A 21,311-nucleotide genomic window follows, 5' to 3' on the forward strand; every position below is an offset into this window, starting at 1 on the left:
ATTGAAAGCTGACTTTTGTATACAGTATAAGAGTCCAATTTCATTCTTTTGCATATAGAAATCCAATTTTCCCACCACCTTTTATTGAAAAGACTTCCCTTTCCCCATTGTGTCCTCCTGGTGCCCTTGTCAAAAATTAATTGACTATATATGTTTGGATTGAACTCTGGGTTCTCCATTCTGCTCCATTGGTCTGTGTGTCTGTTTTTATACCATTTTCATATTGTTCTGATTACTATAAGCTATCAAACGAAAAACCTTCTGCACAGCAAAGGAAACAACCAACAAAGGCCAGGTGAGGTGGCTCATACCTGTGATCCCAGTACTCTGGGAGGCCAAGGTGGGTGGATTGCTCAAGGTCAAGAGTTTGAAACCAGCCTGAGCAAGAGTGAGACTCCGTCTCTACTAAAAATAGAAAGAAATTAATTGGCCAACTAAAAATATATAGAAAAAAAAATTAGCCAGGCATGGTGGCACATGCCTGAAGTCCCAGCTACTCGGGAGGCTGAGGCAAAAGGATCGCTTGAGCCCAGGAGTTTGAGGTTGCTGTGAGATAGGCTGGCACCACGGTACTCTAGCCTAGGCAACAGAGTGAGACTCTGTCTCAAAAAAAAAAAAAAAAAAAAAACCCACAACCAACAAAATGAAAAGGCAGCCTACAGACTGGGAGAAAATAATTGCAAACCATATATCTTAACAGAGATTACTATCTAAAATATATAAAGAATATTCAATAGCAGAAAAACAACCCAATTTATAAAATAGGCAAAGGACTTTAATAGGCATTTCTCCAAAAATGACACAAAAATGGTCAAGATGAATATGAAAAGGTGCTCAATATTACTAATCATCAGGGAAAGACAAATAAAAACCACAATGAGATATCATGACACACCTGTTAGGATGGCTATCATCACAAAGACCAGAGATAACTGCTGGTAAGGGCATGGAGAAAAGGGACCCCCTGTACATTGTTGGTGGGAATGTATTAATATTAATAGGCTAGTACAGACATTGTAGAAAATAGCATGAAAATTCCTCAAAATAGTAAAAATAGAATTACAATATGATTCAGCATTCCTACTACTGGGTATACACCCTAAGGAAATGAAATCAACACCTCATAAAGACATCTGCATTCCAATGTCCCAAGTAGCATGATTCACAATAGCCAAGATACACAAATAACCAAAGTTCCCATCAATGGACGAATGGGTAAACTGTTCCATATTATTCAGCCTGAAGAAGATTCTGCTATTTGCCACAACATGGATGAACATGGAGGACACTAAGCTAAGTGGAAGAAGCCAGACACAAAAAGAAAAATATTACATGATCTCACTTCTATGTGGAATCTAAAAAAAAAAACACACAATCAAATACACAGAAATAGAAAATAAAACAGTGATGATGGTAGAGGGGGAGGAAATGGGGAGATGTAGGTCTGACACAAAGTAGTAGACATGTAGGATGAACAAGTCTAGAGAGCTACACTATAGTTAATAATATTGTGAGAAAGAGAAAAAATGCAGAGTAAAAGTAACCCCCCAGACTCCTGCTCCCAGAGAAGGAGACATAGATCTTGGTCTCCTACACCCGAGTGGATCTCCCTCTATAAGGACAGCATCGAGAATCCGCAGAGCTTCAGCACGGGAATCTCAAAAAAGGAAAAAACAAGGTGATCGGGAGATAAGATCGTGTTCTCTGGAAAGTGCAAAACAAACAACAGGGCTCATGGGAGGGCACCGGCCTGCCAGGCCAGGGTGTAAAGTGGGATCAGACCCACAGGAGAACTCCTTGCTTCCCCCGCATCAACCTCCACACCCACCTAGCCAGGGACCGGTCTGAAATTAGTGCAAAATTGCGGCAGGAGAAGAGGGTGCTGGAGAGTGCAGCCATTAGTGGAAACTCCCCAGAGCCCCATGCTAGGACGGCTCCAAGACGCGAGGAAACCGAACTGAGCTGTTATGGGAGGCAGTTAGATGTCTTGCCTCTGGTAACAAGCGGGGCCAGCCCTATAGAGCTATTGACTAAGTTGGGGACTCTAAGCTGTAACTGCCTCAGGCAAATAAGACTGCACAGGGCGGGTCAGTAAGAGAGAGAACTATGTACATATTTTCAGGATACATATGATCATCTGTTACAGTCACATAATTGTAAAGATCAAATCAGGATAATTGGGATATCCATCACCTTAAACACTGAAGACAGAAGATTTTTAAGAAGAATATTAAAAAAGACAAAAATGACATAGGATAGCAGATCTAAACCCAAATATTGTATTTCACTGATTCTAAAACACATTCTTATCACATTCAGTAATTCCGAAATTTAGATTCATTTTACAACTGAAGTATTAATTTAATTGGCACCATATTTCTTTTTTGGTGATATATAAAAATGGTGTATCTTATAATCAATGGCATCTGATTTGATTAAATATAGCATATCAGTAATTATAGTACACATAAAAATATTAAATAAATACAATTATAAAAATGTTTTCAAGCTATACTGAAAAATAAAACTTAAATATATGTTGTTTAGAAGTATATATTTTCAACATAAAAATACAGAAAAGTTCGAAGTAAAAGGATGGAAAAATACATGTCAATGCTAAAAATAATGTGGGGAAGCTAAAATAATATCAAATTATTGGTAGTTTTAGCTACTACAGTGAGACAAGGAAATAAAATCTATATTGAATAAAAAGAAAAAAGAAAATTGTACAGAGATGAATTATCATCTACACAGAAAACCCAAAAACACTGAAAAATGTTCCTGGCACTAAAAAACGATTATAGCAGGCCGGGCGCGGTGGCTCACGCCTGTAATCCTAGCACTCTAGGAGGCCGAGGTGGGCGGATTGCTCGAGGTTGGGAGTTCGAAACCATCCTGAGCGAGACCCCGTCTCTACTAAAAATAGAAAGAAATTAATTGACCAACTAAAAATATATATACAAAAAAAAAATTAGCCGGGCATGGTGGCGCATGCCTGTAGTCCCAGCTACTTCGGAGGCTGAGGCAGGAGGATCGCTTGAGCCCAGGAGTTTGAGGTTGCTGTGAGCTAGGCTGACGCCACGGCACTCACTCTAGCCAGGGCAACAAAAAGTGAGACTCTGTCTCAAAAAAAAAAAAAAAAAAAAAAAAAAACGATTATAGCAAGGTTGAAGGATATAAGGTTAATGTATCACTACATTAAAGTCAATATATTAAAGTAAATTGCTTTCTTATATACCAACAATGAACAAGTGAAATCTGAAATGAAAAACACAATACCATGTACATTAGCACCCCTGAAAACAAAATACTTAAGTATAAATCTAACAAAATAGGTACAAGATCTGTACGAAGAAATTTTAAAACTCTGATGAAAGAATCAAAGAACTAAATAAATGGAGAGACATTCCATGTTCATGGATAGGTAGAGCAAGAGCAAGCCCCTGTCTCTACTAAAAATAGAAATAATTAGCCAGGAACTACTAAAAATAGAAAAAATTAGCCAGGCATGGTGGCGCATGCCTGTAGTCCCAGCTACTAGGGAGGATGAGGCAAGAGGATTGCTTGAGCCCAGGAATTTGAGGTTGCTGTGAGCCAGGCTGATATCATGGCACTGTAGCCCAGGCAACAACAGAGTGAGACTCTGTCTCAAAAAATGAATAATAATAATTAAAAATAGACTTCTCATTGGTGTATCATGTAATTAATTTTGGGGAACCAGGAATAATGTTTCCTGTTTTCTTCGACATAGACATGAGCATCCCTTAGAGTTAAATAAGACTGGTCTACAATACCATATTAAGAAGAATAAAAAGAAAGAACTCAGTTACTCACGATGCTCCTGAATTCATGATGCAGCTCTTTGCTTCACATAAACAATCTCTTCCATCATCATGATTCATTCCAAGATTATGACCCAACTCATGGGCAACAATGGACGCAAATATCTCCACAGTAATTTGCCCAAACTGTTCAAACACAGGAAGGTAGTAATTAGATTTCTGAACAAAAAGGAAGTATTTTGCTTCTCGGATTATTTTTTCATAAAAGGAAATTTATTCACTACAATGTTGACAGCCTATACTATAAATCAAGCATCTAACAACAGTCTTCATATTATATATTTCAGTCTAGTAAGAAACTGGTATGTCCAGGCTTTTTTTCTATTTAAGGAAAAAAAAAAAAAAAGAAAGAAACTGGTATGAATCACACACTGATGATGGAGATGGATCCTTTAAGCAATAGATTACTTTAGCAACTAATAAATGGTTCTAACTTAATTCTCTCAAACGGAGCCTCTGTTTCCTCATCCACAAAAAGTAAGAGCTAATAAACATATAATAAATATAAGAAAATGTGATCCAGTCTCTAGGGATAGAATACATCTGCCACTTCCACTTTGCTCCTCGTAACACTCAAAATATTGTTTTAAGGACCAGGGGAAAGCGTAGAGTCAAAATATGCTTGATAGTATCCTAATACGAATATCCAAAATTGAACATCAAGAACAACATACCACATTAATCCCGCCTGCGTGGCTCCTTGAACACACCGTTCCCACAAATGCCATTCCTGCAGTCCCACCAAAACCTTTCTTCCTAAATGAAAAAGTACAAGTTATAAAATGTACTTGAGGAAAAATGGAACACATTGCTCCTATTTCTATAAGTAATCTTAACTGAATTGAGAGAACCTACAAAAACTGGGAGAAAAATGACAAAGATAAATAACATTTTAAAATCAGAATACAGTTATGCCTTATCTCCTTTTTACTTTTTTTAGACAAGTGGAGATGCCTTTTAAACACAAAGTCAAGATTCTTTTTTTATCTTCTAGATGAAACTCTTCCTAAAATGCATTACATTTATTTATTCAACAAATTTTAGTGAGGATAGATAGATAACAAACTCAGTGATCAGATTTAGATGGGAGATTGTAAGGCAGTGAGCACAGTGAACAAAAGAACCACAGTGACCTCTGTGTTCCTCCTCAGTCATCCCAACACACCTATACCTCAGAACCTACTCCCTCTGCCTGGAACTCTCTTCCCTAATATATACCCCTAAATCATTTGCTCACCTCCCTCAGGTCTTTGCTCAAAAGTCATCTCCCTGGCCAAGCTTTCCCTGGCTATGCTACCTCTAATTTCACCCTCCTTCCTCCAATATTTTTATGTTTGCCCTCCCAGTTTTATTCTTCCTCCTAACCACTTATCATTACTTAACATACTGCATATATTTATCTCATTTATAGACAATATCCTTCACCAGAATATGGACTCCATGAGAGGATTTTTTGTCAGTTTTGTTCACTGCTATATCCCAGTGACTAGAGAATACACACAATAAATATATTTTAAATGAATGAATAATCTTTCTCTGGGGCATCTGACCAGCGAGGAGAAGACAACTTGAGGTACTGACGTTAATGGGATTGCCAAGGCAACATTCTAGCCAAATCACCCTATAGTGAACCCCACAATCTCCAAGATGCACTCATGTACTCAAAAGCTTCCAAAAGGATTTTTAGTCCCCCATTCTTAACTATAAACAAAACAGGATTAGGCAAGGCATATTGAGTATGCTCAATGCCTGCTCCTTGGTCTTTTGTAAACTAGATGGCATTCTTACTGGTATGAGGATATTTGCATGTGCCATTTACTAAAAATTAATAACAAGGTCAGGATGAGGACATTGTGATTATGGGGCCATAAAATCCCATTTAGTCGTTTTCAGTAAATTGCTTTAAAATTAACTCACATTAACAAGAGAAAACAAACAACAAAAAAAGAGAAAAGAAATTAACAGGACCAGGACAAGAAACCCGGTATCTGAGTAAAAGTAATCCCAGAAGAAATGAAGAATAAAAATAAAACAGGGAGGGCGGAACAAGATGGCGGAGAAGAAACACTGCCACACAGAGTGTCTCTGCAAAAAAGACAGTTTCTAGAAGGAATTACAAGAAAGAAGAAGGCAGACAAGCACACATCGGCCGAGGGTTGGAAGGAAGGGTGCCAGAGACTATGGGAGACTCCACAGGAGGAGGGTGCGGAGGAGAACTGGAAGCAGAGACCTCCCGAGCAGCCTGGAGACCAGCGGCAAGGGTAGTGGAGCTGTTAACTCTCCCCTCCCATGCATCTCGGACTGCTGGTGGGCTCCCCAGCAGGTAGAGAGACCTGCGGACACCAGCCCAGAGATGGCTACCACCAGTGAGTGGTGAGCGGTAAGCGGTAAGCGGACACAGCACCAGGCTCCCAACTCCCTCAGGGCACCTCCGTGTGCACAGACCTGAACCGCACAGCAGGAGCCACATTGCTCCATTCTCCCCTCCCCCAACCCTAACTGTGGCTGCTGAGAGAGACAATATAGCCACCAGCCAGAGGCATCACCAGGGAACGGGACGACCTTCCCTTTTGGAGCCCTTCAGCTGACTGAGGGGTACTCAGACTGTGAACTCCCTACCCGCCAGCCCTCCCAGGCGCTGCCGGCCCGGTGACTCCAAGAGAACAGGGAAGACACTGAGGCTAAGAGATATCGACCCAGCTTGGGCTCCCATGGGTGAATTGGGACTGACACTCCTCTCCCTGGTGGGGTCAGGGATGGAATGCCGGGGCCCAGAGATCAGACCTGCAAACCAGATCCCGTGCACACAGCTCTGACACTGCCCAGGGCACAGAAGGGATATTCCTGAACAGCCTACCGATGTGTGTGTGCCTTTAAGGGCAGATAAGCGTGCTTGAGGGCAACCCTCCTCAAAAGGCAGGGCCATGTGCCCAGCTCATGTGGCATTCCCGTACAGGGAACCTCCCAGCCCACATCACACCTACGGGAGACCAGGTGGCATGAAGTCTGGCCTGCTGGCAAAGGCCCAGGAGTAGCCACAGAGATCGGAGGATGGAAAGGAGCGAGGCCCGCTCCAGACTGCAGGTCTCAGATAGCCCCACCACTCAGGCAGACTTTCTGACTGAGTGGGACCATTCCAGCCCCTCCCTGACAGCTTTCCCGGAAGCAGAGAACAGAACTCTGACCCCTGCTAATGGCATTAGTGGTGCCTGAGGGCAGGCTTACCCAACCCAGCTCCACCAAGACTCACTCCCAGGCCAGCCCTCACTGAGGAGGAGAAAAGGACACACCTGGAAGTCCCAGGGCCCCACCTACAACCTGAAGCACTAGAGTGCCTCTCTAGAGGAACAAGAGCTGGTTACAGGACACAAAAACAACAGTGTAGCCAGTTCCTCCAAGCAAGTGCCACCTACTGACAGGGAGGACATTCTGCACACCCCTTCCACGGCACCTACTGACTCATCATACAGGCAGTGGTCGAATCTCACTCACAGACACCACCTACCGGCTCAGAAACTAAACAAGGTGTGTGAATACCCAAACAAAAACCTAAAGGACAAAAGCAACAACTGATCGACATGAGAAGAAATCAGAGAAGGAACTCCGGAAATATGAAGAACCAAACAGAAACTACCCCCCCCCCCAAAGAGGAGCACCAGCCCCTTAGAAACAGACACCAACCAAAATCAGGCAACCAAAATGACAGAAGAGGAATTTCGAATGTGGATCATAAGATAATTCAACGACCTGCAAGAAAAACTCAATAACCAACACAAAGAAACCACAAAAAGCCTGGAACAAAAATTCACTAAAGAAATCAATACAATGAAGAAGAGTTTAACCAAACTCCTGGAAATGAAGAATCAATTCAGGGAACTACAAAACACAGTGGAAAGCCTCAAGAACATGGTAGATCAAAAAGAAGAAAGAATCTCAGAGACTGAAGATAGCACCTTCCAACTAAATAAATCAGTCACAGAGATAGAACAGAAAACAAGAAAAAAGAGCGAAGCCTACAAGAGATGTGGGATTAGGTGAAGAAACATAATGTGAGCATTATGGAGATACCCAAAGGAGAAGAAGAAAACACTCAAGGGTTGGATAAGCTATTCTAAAATATGATAGAGGAAAATTTCCCAGGCCTTGGTAAAAATCTCGATAAACAAGTTCAAGAAGCTCAGAGGACCCCTGGACGATTCAATGCAAACAGAAAGATGTCACGACATGCACTCATGAGACTGACCAAAATATCAAATAAAGAGGCCTTTCTACAAGCTGTAAGGTGAAAGAAGCAAGTCACATACCAAGGAAAGCCAATCTGAATAACGCCAGACTTCTCTACTGAAACTTTACAAGCAAGGAGAAACTGGGGCCCCATTCTCACTCTTCTGAAACAGAATAATGCCCAGCCTAGAATCTTATTCCCTTCAATATGAAGGAGAAACCAAGACATTCTCAGTTAAGCAAAGACTGAGAGAATTCACCAAGACAACACCAGCCCTTCAGGAAGTACTCAAAACAGTGTTACCCATGGACCAGCACAATAAACAGTCACGAATGTAAATCTACTCAAAAGCTAAAGATCAAAGCCCAGAAACCACAATGGCTCAAGAGAGAAAAAAAAGCAACAAAGTTGAACCCAACATAATGACCAGAAATTTGCCCCACCTTTCAGTTATCCAATAAATGTGAATGGCTTGAACTCCCCACTCAAGAGACATAGGCTGGCTGAATGGATAAAAAAATACAAGCCAAGTGTCTGCTGCCTTCAGGAAACACATCTAACTTGCAAGGATGCATATAGACAAAAAGTAAAGGGGTGGAGAACAATATTTCAAGCAAACGGAAGCCAAAGGAAAGCTGGAATGGTGGAGCTGATTACAGATAACTTAGTTTTTAAATCAACAAAAGTAATAAAAGACAAAGAAGGTCACTATATAATGGTGAAGTGTACAGTTCAAGAAGACATAACAATTCTAAATATATATGCACCCAATCTAGGTGCACCCAGATTCATAAAGCAAACTCTACTTGATCTAAACAAATGGATAAACAACAACACCATAACAGTTGGAGACTTTAATACCCCAATGACAGCACAAGACAGATCCTCCAAACAAAAAATCAACCAAGAAACAATGGACTCAAGTGGAACTCTAAAAAAAAAAAAAATAAGCCTGACATTTACAGGACATTCTATCACAAAACCACTGAATATATGTTCTTCTCATCAGCTCATGGGTCATTCTCTAAGATTGACCATATCCTAAGACACACAGCATGTCTCAATCACTTCAAAAAAATAGAATTATGCCATGTATCTTTTCAGATCACAATGGAATAAAAGTAGAAATCAATCCTAACAGGAACTCTCATTTCTACACAAAGTCATGGAAACCAAACAACCTTCTGCTAAATGACCACATCATAAACAAGGAAATCAAGATGGAAATCAAAAGATTCTTTGAACTAAATGACATAGGAGACACAAGTTATCAAAACCTGTGGAACACAGCTAAAGCAGTCCTGAGAGGAAAGTGTATTTCTATAAATGCCTATATCCAAAAGTCGAAAAGATCACAAATAGACAACCCAATAAATCTTCTCAAAGAGCTAGAAAAAGAACAGACTAACCTTAAACCCAGCAGAAAAAGTGAAATCATTAATATCAAATCAGACCTAAATGAAACTGACAACAGGGTAACCATGCAGAAGATTAACAAAACAAAAAGTTGGTTCTTTGAAAAAATAAAAAAATTGAAACACCTTTGGCTAGACTTACGAAAAGCAGAAAAGAAAAATCTCCAATAGGCTCCATCAGGAACAATAAAGGAGATATTACAATGGACGCCACGGAAATACAAGACATAATTCATGAATACTACAAAAACCTCTATGAACACAAACTGGAAAATGTGGAGGAAATGGACAATTTCTTAGAAACACACAGCCTCCCTATGCTCAACCAGGAAGAAATAGAATTCCTGAACAGACAAATATCAAATACTGAAATTGAAACAGCATAAAAGCCTTCCTAAAAAGAAAAGTCCTGGACCACATGGTTTCACATCCGAATTTTACCACACCTACAAGGAAGAACTCATACCTATCCTGCAGAAATTATTCCACAACATCAAGAAGGATGGACTCATCCCCAACACATTTTATGAAGCGAACATAACCCTGATACCAAAACCAGGAAAGGATGCAAAAAAAAAAAAAAAAGAAAGAAAACTATAGGCCAATATCCCTTATGAATATAGATGCAAAAATTCTCAACAAAATCCTAGCCAATCGAATCCAGGTGCTTGTCAAGAAAACAATCCATCACAACCAAGTGGGATTCATCCCAGGGAAGCAGGGATGCTTCAACATACACAAATCTATAAATGTAATTCACCATATAAATTGAAGCAAAAACAATGACCACATGATCCTCTCAACAGACGCAAAAAAAGCATTTGACAAAATTCAACACCCTTTTATGATAAGAACGCTCAACAAAATAGGCATAGATGGGGCTTACCTAAAAATGATACAAGGAATATATGTCAAACCCACAGCCAATATCATACTGAATGGGGAAAGATTGAAAGCATTCCCACTTAGAACTGGAACAAGACAAGGTTGCCCACTATCTCCACTTCTATTCAACATAGTGCTGGAAGTCCTCACTACAGCAATCAGAAAAGAGAGCAGAATTTAGGGTGTCCAAATGGGAGCAGAAGAGATCAAACTCCCACTCTTCGCTGATGACATGATATTATACCTAGAAAACCCCAAGGATTCAACCAAGAGACTCCTTGAATTGATAAATGAATTTGGTAAAGTCTCAGGATACAAAATCAATACACAGAAATCAGAGGCATTCATATACGCCAACAACAGTAAAAGTGAGAACCAAATCAAAGACTCAATTCCCTTCAAAATAGCAACAAGGAAAATAAAGTACCTAGAAATATATTAACTAAGGAGGTAAAAGACCTCTACAGGGAGAACTATGAAACACTGAAGAAGGAAATAGCAGAGGACGTAAACAGATGGAAGAATATACCATGCTCATGGGTCAGCAGAATCAACATTGTTAAAATGTCTATACTACCCAAAGTGACCTACAGAGTCAATGCAATCCCTATCAAAATACCATCATCATTTTTCATAGATATAGAAAAAATAATTTTATGCTTCGTATGGAACCAGAGAAGACCCTGCATTGCATATCAAGATCAATCCTAAGCAATAAAAACAAAATAGAAGGTATCAATTTATCAGACTTCAAACTATACTACAAAGCTATAGTCATTAAAACAGCTTGGGACTGGCACAAGAACAGGGACATTGACTGGTGGAACAGAACAGAGAACCCAGATATAAAACCATCCTCATATAGCCAACTAATCTTCGACAAAGCAGACAAAAGCATACACTGGGGAAAACAATCCCTTTTCAATAAATGGTGCTGGGAAAACTGGATAGGCACATGTAGAAGACTGAAACAAGACCCACACCTTTCACCTCTCACAAAAATCAACTCACGCTGGGCAACAGACTTGAACCTTAGGTGTGAAACTATTAGAATTCTAGAGGAAAATGTTGGAAATACCCTTCTAGACATTGGCCTAGGGAAAGAATTTATGAAGAAGACCCCAAAGGCAATCACAGCAGCAACAAAAATAAACAAATGGGACCTGATCAAATTAAAAGGCTTCTGCACAGCCAAAGAAACTGTCAAGATAACAGACAGACAACCCACAGAATGGGAGAAAATTTTCGCAAGCTACACATCCAATAAATGGCTGAAACTAGAATCTATTTAGAACTCATGAAAATCAGCCAGAAAAAATAAAACAACCCCATCAACAAATGTACAAAGGACATGAACAGAAACTTTTCAGAGAAGACAGAATAATGGCCAACAAACATGAAAAAATGCTCAACATCTCTAATCATCAGAGAAATGCAAATCAAAACCACAAAGAGATATCACTTAACTCCAGTGAGAATGGCCTTTATCAAAAAGTTCCCAAATAATAAATGCTGGCATGGATGCGGAGAGATAGGAACACTCCTACACTGCTGGTGGGACTGCAAACTAGTTCAACCTCTTTGGAAAGCAATATGGAGATACCTCAAAACGATACAAATAGATCTACTATTTGATCCAGCAATTCCACTACTGGGCATCTACCCAAAAGTCACTTTATGAAAAGGACACCTGCACTCAAATGTTTATAGCAGAACAATTCACAATTGCAATGCTGTGGAAACAACCCAAGTGCCCATCAACTCATGAGTGGATTAATAAAATGTGGTATATGTATACCATGGAGTACTACTCAGCTGTAAGAAACAATGGTGATATAGCACCTCTTGTATATTCCTGGATACAGCTGGAACTCATTCTACTAAGTGAAGTAGCTCAAGAATGGAAAAACAAGCACCACATGTACTCACCAGCAAATTGGTATTAACAGATCAACACCTAAGTGGACATATAGGAATAACATTTATGGGTGTCGGGCAGGTAGGAAGGGGAGGAGGGAAAGGTATATACATACCCAACAAGTAAGATGTGCAACAGTTTGGGGGATGGACACACTTGAAGCTCTGACTCGAGGGGGGATGAGGGGCATGGGTAATATACGTAACCTTAACACTTGTACCCCCATAATTCGCTAAAATAATAAATAAATAAATAAAACAACTAAAAACTGTAAAATAATTCAAGAAAATTCTAAAACTGAGAGACATTAGTTTTCAGATTGAAATGACCCAGTGAACACACAGTACAAATGCTAAAAGACATACACCAAAACATATCAGGAAAACTCAGAAGCCTGGGAACCAAGAAAAGATCCTAAAAGTCTCCAATGATGGGGAAAATACACAGACCACAAACTAAAGATCAGGAATCAGAATGGTTTCAGACTTCTCAATAGTAATACTGGAAGTCAAAAGAGAATGGAGCAATGCCTTCAAAATTGTGAAGGAAAAAGATTTCACGCCTAGAATTTTATACCCAGCCAAATAATCAAAAAAGTCACAAAACAAACTAGAAAGCACCCCTCTGAAAAACTGAGTTACTGAAGCCCTAGCATAATCAGAGCTCAAATTGAGATGATTTTTATTTAATAAATTCTGTTCTGAGACTGTGAAAACTTATTTTCAGACATGTAAGAGGTCAAAATTTTTTTCTTTCCATATGTTCTTTCACAAAAAGCAACTAGAAAACATGCTATTCCAAAATAAGGAAGTAAACCCAGGAAAGAAGGAGGACACAGGATAAAGGTGACAGGGAATCCAACACACAAAAGGCCTCGCTATCATAATGTCACATCAAACTAAGTTTCCTCATTTAAATGAATATCCCAAAACCTTAAGAGGATATAATTCTAATGCAAGAAAATAAGTAAAAAAAACTATTGTTATGACCATTTCATTAATAGTACTTAAAAAAAAAAAAATCACTTACAGAACTAGCTGTGCACTGTCATGTCTCCGACGTGTTATAAGAAACTTTTCCCGCCACTGCACAAAGTTCCCCAACACATCACCAGCACCTCCAACTATGCTGATCAGGTTTCCATTTGTCCAAATCTCCAGTCCAACTAGCACAATTCGAATATTTAACATAATATACATCTGGGAAGAAAAGCAAAATAAAAGTATGTAAACTATATTAAAGAATATGAGAAAACTCTTTTAACCACATGAAATAACACAGCTACTTAAATTAAAAACAGGATTCCCTCCTCCAAAACGACAAAATCTTTCCTTTAACCTCTCAAGAGTCTCAAGTAACAGAGATTCAATTTTTTTTTATCTGCCATTCTAAAATCTGACAAACTATGAAAAGAAAAGTTTTTGGTAAAATTGATTCCAAAGTTTGCCCTAAAGTAATACAAGCCCATTCATGGTCCATATTTACACTTAGTGTAAATATTCAGACATTTCACTGCAGAAATATCAATGAGTTTGATCACAAGGTACTACCAAGATCCTGCTGGAGGTGTTATACAATACAAAATAAACCATACTGTCTTTCTAAACCCTTATCTAAAATTCTAATCACAGGTACCTCAGAGGTTTCAGATAAAGGACTGTGGAACTCATATCTATTTCATAGAGATACTGTGAAGAACAAATGTAAAGACCTTAGTTTGGTTCCTAGCACATACTAGCAAATACTCTATTGAATGCTATCATCATCAACATCATCATCATTATTATGCTTAAAGTTCCTATGAGGGGAATGCGTTATAGATAAAATTATCTTCTAGAAACATGTATCTAATTCTTTAATATCTCCTAATGGATGAACTCCAAAATCTCAACCCTACTCTCTCTCACACACAGAAACACACACACACAAAATTAATATTGTGATGTCAGAGTTTCAGGGTAGAAGGCAGCCTTATTCAAAATAAGAATCTCTCAATAAAAATTTAAAGATCCTTTCATAAACACCAAAGCATCTTAACCTGGCAACTCTGAAAATAAAGTAGATGCTAATATGAAATCTCTTGCTCTTCTCAAAGTCTTTCTACACTTGTATTTTTCTTTTAAGTATTGAAAAAGGTAACAAAATAAACTAGAAAGCAGAAATACTGAGTCATTTGGCCCTATGATAATCAAAGATCAAAATGAGACAATTTTTAAACTCTGTTCTGAGACTGTAAAAGAATATGACAGAATAATCTCAGTTGACAGAAAATACAACTCACGCTATCCAAGTAGTTTGCCAGACGAATCATCTCTTCTCTCACAGCTGTCTGATTTCTTCCCATCATGTCATACTGGAAAAGCAAAGAAGGAAACTCATTACCATCAAAGTAATTTAAGAAAAAAAATGTAGTTAATTGCAATGAAGATAAGAATCTAAATATTTCCTCTGAACTAAAATTGAGGTATTTAAACATTTACCAAAGTTTCAAATTAATAAATTCAAAGGACACATTTTAGTAATAACCAGAATTAAAGAAGATTGGGTAAAAGTGTGAAATGAATAATAATAAAATAGTACTGACATCTTTGTTTTCTTCAAATTAATGTAACTTTAAAATGAGTTTTCTTCTTAATGTTCTTTCCATTCATTTTAATGCGAAAATATTTTCAAATATTTCACAAAGGTAGAGTTTAAAATGATCAAAATGCATAGATAAAGGAGTAAAAGACAATCTAAAAGAATTTCCTGACCCTTTCACCTTTTAGGCCAATGACATTGCCAATAAACCATTTCTAAACCCTTGACTATAGTAACAATGAGAGATTAATTAGTTAATCTCTAGTTGAAAATTATAATTAATCACTAGTTGAAAATTATATATACATAGAAATATAGAGTATTAATATATAAAAGCTTAAGCCAAATATTTGATATGACTGATTCTTTTCTTCAGCTAAATCCAAATGTCTATTTTAACATTATTTTATACAACTAACTTGCTAACCAAAAGAAAAACTTAAAAAGAATGTATGATTTTGCTCTGTGATAAAGGTATTAATATCAGAATATAACAGACTTTATCAGTTAGGCATCTTGATTCTCCTGAACAAGAAAAACAATTTAATACATTTGATAGGGCTTGACTAAAATGCAATCATTTTTATTTGAACCATTTTCTACCTTTATATAACAAATCAATCTGTAGAGAGCAAATAAAGAAACACATTTTAAATCTCTTTTTGTGACTTGTCCAAAACATGCTACAGGAACTTTTCACCCATTATTTGGGGCAGAGTTTTACACTTGCTCTTATTTTCTGTTTTTTCTTTCTACCACTTGAGAATAATAAACCTATAATGAACAAATCTGAGTCATTCTCTTAATAATAATGGATTGTTTTGTTTTCCAACCTACATACAATATGGGCCTTTTTTAAAACCATAAAAATCCTCAAAACTATCTCCACAGCTTACAAGAAAGGAACTGCCAATCATATTAAGTATCTACAAATAACTTCCACACAAAGTTAGAAGTAAAAGTCAAACAAAACATTTCAAATAATCCATATTTTAAATTATACATCCACTATATCTGAAACTGATAATCCTATAAATGGGGAAATGTACACATTACTTCTCCTAGTCAAGTAAAGCACTTAGCTAAGTTTCTTAAGTATATATAAATAAGGGAAAACACCCTCATGTTATCCTATACACTGAAATTAATACTATTCCCTTCTAAAGCATGCCAGAACCCCAAAGTTTTCTCTCTCTTAAAGTATACATTAGCTGAAATTCTAGAAAACAAAGCAATTTTATTAAAAGCAATACCTTTTTATAATGGGCCATGGCTTTCAAGTAATCTGAAAAGTTCTTAAGATTCTGGCTAAAGAATCTTAAGAAATTCAGCATAAGCAAATCACCAGAAGAATAAGAAAAAAAAAATCATTAATAAAAAATAAAGTTTTTGTTACATTCAGCTTCTGGTGGTACTTGATTAGTATATTATGGCACTTGAGTTTTTAAATTATCATTCAAGAAAAATCAATACAAACATATTATAGTTATATTTCCTTCATGGGATGCTCACTTCTCATCTGCTTTTCATGAAAAAGAAGAAAAACTGTCACCAATCCTACCCTTTCCTTGTCTACGACAATGAACAGCTCCACATATCGGGTCTGTGGCAGGACAGCTCTTCTCCTCTGTCAAAAACACAAACATCATGAAGGCAAAAAAAAAGTTATAAGGCTATTAAGGCTATACATTTCTCATATGTAATGATCGCACCCTGATCTCTAGTCACTTATTTCATGTCTGTTAAGAACATCATAAAATTATTTTACTTAACATCTCCTAGATCAATAAAGTCAAAAACATGTTTTATAAAAGTATTATCTATTCAGTGATAAAAACTTTGTCCAGCTATACTACTAACTTTATGTGATCATAAACCATGTCAAAAGAGAAAAATGTTTTTAAAATTAAAAAAAATGTTTTTAAAGTCTTATCTGCTATCTTCATTGATCTGAGCAAAATTCTAGTTAAAGACAAAATGGGTTAGTAAAGTTTACAAAGCAGAATCACTGACTTTCTAAAATGGAAACTACACACACACACACACACACACACACACACACACACACATCTTAATGGGAAACCCCTTTACTATGTTCATGGACAAAGAAAGAATATCCACTAAAATCCCAGAGCAGAAGTTGGGACAAGGTTGCCACTTTAAAAAATGACTGATTTTGTCATTTTACAGAAATTTATGCAAAGTAGAATAAGCAGAAATTTAAATGTTTTCCAATGTTTGTAGTTAAAAAGAACAATCTAAGAGTCAAAAGAGTAGATAAGAGAGGGAATGAAAACAATGCCATAAATTAGTATGAGCTACTTAAAAATATGCCTCTTCCAACGGAGCAACATCATCTCATATGTAGAAAGGTATATTCCTTGCAGCTGAAGTTAATCTAAATCAATTTCAATCTAAGAGATTCAGGTCAAGAGTAAATGAGAGCACTAAAGAAACTGTGAAACAGGGATATGTGTGTATATCCTTGGAAGACACCTAAAGTAATTAAAGTCTTAAAGCCAAATCTCTCTCTCAATTTCTCCAATCTAGAGCTCAAAAATCACCATTCCAGTTTGAATAAGAGGCATCTAAAATAAAAACTTATTGCTCTCTGAAAGACAATGTGGTGGACTATTATGTAGCAATGCTAAATATTATTACTTTTCAAGATTTAAGCTCTGGTTTCCAAACCCACAGAATCTAAACTGTACTCAACTTGGAAGCAGAAACTCTATATTCCTCATCTTTTTATCTCCTAGTATCTATCACAATGTCCAGAATGTACCTGGTAAAAAAATAAATAAAAACACTAATAACTATTGGTTTAATGAATAAATAAATGATTTTTCTAAAGTTAGTCTGAGCTATGAAGAATTATATTATTTCCTTACTCGAAGTAGCTGAGTCATACTGGGAGGCTCTTTCTCTTCATCCTTTGTGGTTTCTTTCTCTATATCCTTGTTGGAAACTGCACATTTCAGAGGCTCTTTGTGGACATTATCCATTCGATAAACAATATGCTCAAAATGAGAGCTGTTTTGCAGGGGTTCAATTCCATAGCTTGCATTCTCTAAATGCAGCAATCCTCTAAATGTTGCATTACATATATACATTTTTAAAGGAAAAAAAAAATACATAGGTAAAAGAATCAGAAAACCTAAATTCATGTTGTCATTCTTAACATGTGTAAGAAAGGTAGCATGGTATAGAGGAAAACACAGAGGATTTAGAGTCAGGGAAACAACGTGGACCTAAATTTAAAGCTCAAAACTGCTACTTACCAGCATCAGTGCCTGTGAGTCACTCAAGCTCTCTGAGTGATCACTGTAAAATGGAAGGCACTAGTGGCTGAGAAAACTGGGAGCCAAAGGACCAGAGTTTGAGTCTCAAATGTTTTCTACTAGCTGCAAGACTCTTAATAAATTATTTAACTTCTGCCATAGTTTACATTCTGCATAGGATTTTACTGAAAACTAAATTATTTACTAAGCACAAAATACTTAGAATATTGCCTGGCACAAAGTAACTATTCAATACGTGTTATTATTTAAATGAAGATAATAATAGGAATCTTACATAGTCTGAGAATTAAAAGTAATATTTATTAGTCCAATCATGCAAATCATGCAATTAACCAACCAACACAGTGCCATAATTGCCAAGCCCTCAATAAATGTAATTTTAACACCATTATAACTTCATTTGATGCATGATGACACATTTTCTCTGAGCCTCAGTTTGCCCACCTAATAGAGATCTAATCAGCCCTTTTTTCACAATCATTATCAGACTTAAATAATACAGGTGAAAATTTTATAAAGTGCTATAAAAATGTAAGGTATACTTTAAATTGCAAAAAATATGTAGTGTTCTCAAAAAATGAAATCTCTTTAGACATTAAAATTCATCAACTATAGTATTTTCCTAAGTAAACATGCCAAGAGTATCTGAAACATAGCTCTAAAGACCTTCAGTAAAATCAAAGTAAAATCCAATTTTGCTAAGTCCCCAAAATGATTTGATTTGGAGACACAAGTAGGAAAGTGGGTAAGAAACAGGGGAAAGGAAAAAAAAAAAGATAAAGAAAATTTCTTACCTGAGTCCAAAACAGATGCTAAGAGCAATGGATGAATTATAAACTCCCTCCACATAGCCCCGATAATGACAATGATTCTAAACGAAAAACACTGTGTTATCTTTGAATACTGCTACATTGCTGAAAATCATCATAGAAATTACAGAGCTAAGAAAACTATGTGAGGCCAGTAAACTAAGAAATTTTATTTATATTATTGGCATGTCATAGTATCACATGGCATTCTTCAGACTACCTGCAGACTATCTACTAACACCCTCCACATACACAGATGTTTAGGCAGAATTCCAGAGGATACAAGGCACAAACAGTTCCACCTCAATGACTTTTCAGCATTATCTCATATTTAACATTTTAAATCACAGTCAATCCAAGGAGCAACAGCAGCCAACTGACTTCAAATATAGTAAAGGACACTGTGAGAGTCTGATAGCCCAAAGGGGGAAAAAGTGATTTTGATTAGATAATTGTCTTTTCTTCCTACAGGTGTATTTATTTTATTATTATTATTAGTTACAATTTAGCCATCTTCAAAAACTTAAGAGCCTTTATCCTTAATTTTGAGCAAGAAATTCAATGGAACTACAAGGATAATATCACTTAGTAATACCAAACTCTTTAGTACCTAATGAGATTTTCTCATCTTTAAAACAATTTCAAAGCACTAAAACAGAAAAACCAGGGGGCAGGGAGCATTAGCCTTACTAAACATTAAGACACATCACGTATCACAAGGCCTTGATAATTAAAGCAGTATGGGACCAGTGCATTAAGAGAGAGACAGACCAACCAGTGGAACAGAACAGAAAGTCTCTCAACAGACCAAAGTACATATGGAACTTTATATGATAAAAGTGGCATCTCAAGTCAATGAAGCAAAGATGTACTTTTTTTTCCTTTTTTTTTATTATTAATAAACCTGCCTGACAAGAAAAGGCTGCACTTTTTAACAAATGCTGCTCAGTCCACTGGTTAAACATTTTGAAAAGGATAAAATCCTATTCATACCTCACACTATATGATATGAATAAACCCCAAATGAATCAAAAATCTAAACACAAAAAATAAAACCATACAAGAACCATAAGAAAAGATGGGTCAATTCCTCTTTAACCTGGGTGTTGAGAAAGACCACTCAAAATGTAGAGATTATTCAAGATGTAGATGTAATAAAAGATTGATAATTTTTATAAAATAATTATATATATATATATTATATAAAAAAATTATCTGTCAGATACCATTTCCCATGTTAGAGATCCAAAAAGAAAAATAAAAGAAATAAAAAAAAAAAAAAATTTATCTGGCCGGGCACAGTGGCTCACACCTGTAATCCTAGCACTCTGGAAGGCCGAGGCGGGCAGATTGCTCAAGGTCAGGAGTTCGAAACCAGCCTGAGCAAGAGCGAGACCCCATCTCTACTATAAATAGAAAGAAATTAATTGGCCAACTAAAAATATATAGAAAAAATTAGCTGGGCATGGTGGTGCATATCTGTACTCCCAGCTACTCGGGAGGCTGAGGCAGGAGGATCGCCTCAGCCCAGGAGTTTGAGGTTGCTGTGAGCTAGGCTGACACCACAGCACTCTAGCCCAGGCGATAGAGCAAGACTCTGTCTCAAAAAAAAAAAAATTATCTAAGCTTCTACATGGAAAGAAACACCAAAAAAAAAAGTCAAAACACAACTGATAGACTGGAAGAAAATATTTGTAACTTACATCATAGGTAAAGGGTTAATATTCCTAAATAAAACGAACTCTTAAAAATTGAGGGGAAAAGATTAAAAACCTCAATAGAAAAGTAAGCAAAAGACATGAACAAGACAACTCACAAAAGAAGATATAAAAATGCCCTTACATATATGAAAAGATTTTCAATCTCACTCATGATAAAATCAGAATCCATGAGTCCATATTGATATAAATAAATAGAAAACTTCCTTGTAGTAGAAAGCACTAATGACTGTAGATGCACTGATAAAATTAGAAAATTACCATTTGACAACCATCATAATAACAATTGATTCACGCAAACACTAAGTCCTACAACTAGTGGGTAAAAATTAGAGGAGTAATAGGATATTTACATAGTCTCAAAGTATCTAACCATAACATTAATTTAAAAGGTGAAAACAGTACATTTCCAGGGGAGAAACCTGGCAGACAACTCAAATAGTCAATGTTAACACTGCTAACTAATAGGACTAATTGACAGCATATGCTTACTGATAGGACACACAGAGAACAATTTAGTATCACTTCAGGGTGTTCCTACCAAACATGCATACCCTGAATATGATCATGAGTAAACATCGAACAAACCCACACTGCAGGACATTCTACAAAGAGCT

General features: G+C 36.9%; 1 protein-coding gene across 1 annotated transcript in view; it reads right to left on the reverse strand.

The window, feature by feature from the left end:
* The window catches only part of ADAM9 (ADAM metallopeptidase domain 9), a 95,882-nt gene that overhangs the window by 56,361 nt on the left and 18,210 nt on the right, over positions 1–21,311 (reverse strand). The window contains exons 5-11 of the mRNA XM_020282470.2: positions 18,962–19,038; positions 17,757–17,952; positions 16,427–16,492; positions 14,567–14,638; positions 13,315–13,484; positions 4,517–4,598; positions 3,835–3,968 (exon numbers count right to left, since the gene is read on the reverse strand). Coding sequence (XP_020138059.2) covers positions 3,835–3,968; positions 4,517–4,598; positions 13,315–13,484; positions 14,567–14,638; positions 16,427–16,492; positions 17,757–17,952; positions 18,962–19,038 — 797 coding nt within the window. The remainder of the gene's footprint in view (positions 1–3,834; positions 3,969–4,516; positions 4,599–13,314; positions 13,485–14,566; positions 14,639–16,426; positions 16,493–17,756; positions 17,953–18,961; positions 19,039–21,311) is intronic.

Source organism: Microcebus murinus, chromosome 24, assembly GCF_040939455.1.
Source record: "Microcebus murinus isolate Inina chromosome 24, M.murinus_Inina_mat1.0, whole genome shotgun sequence".
Taxonomy (NCBI): Eukaryota; Metazoa; Chordata; class Mammalia; order Primates; family Cheirogaleidae; genus Microcebus; species Microcebus murinus.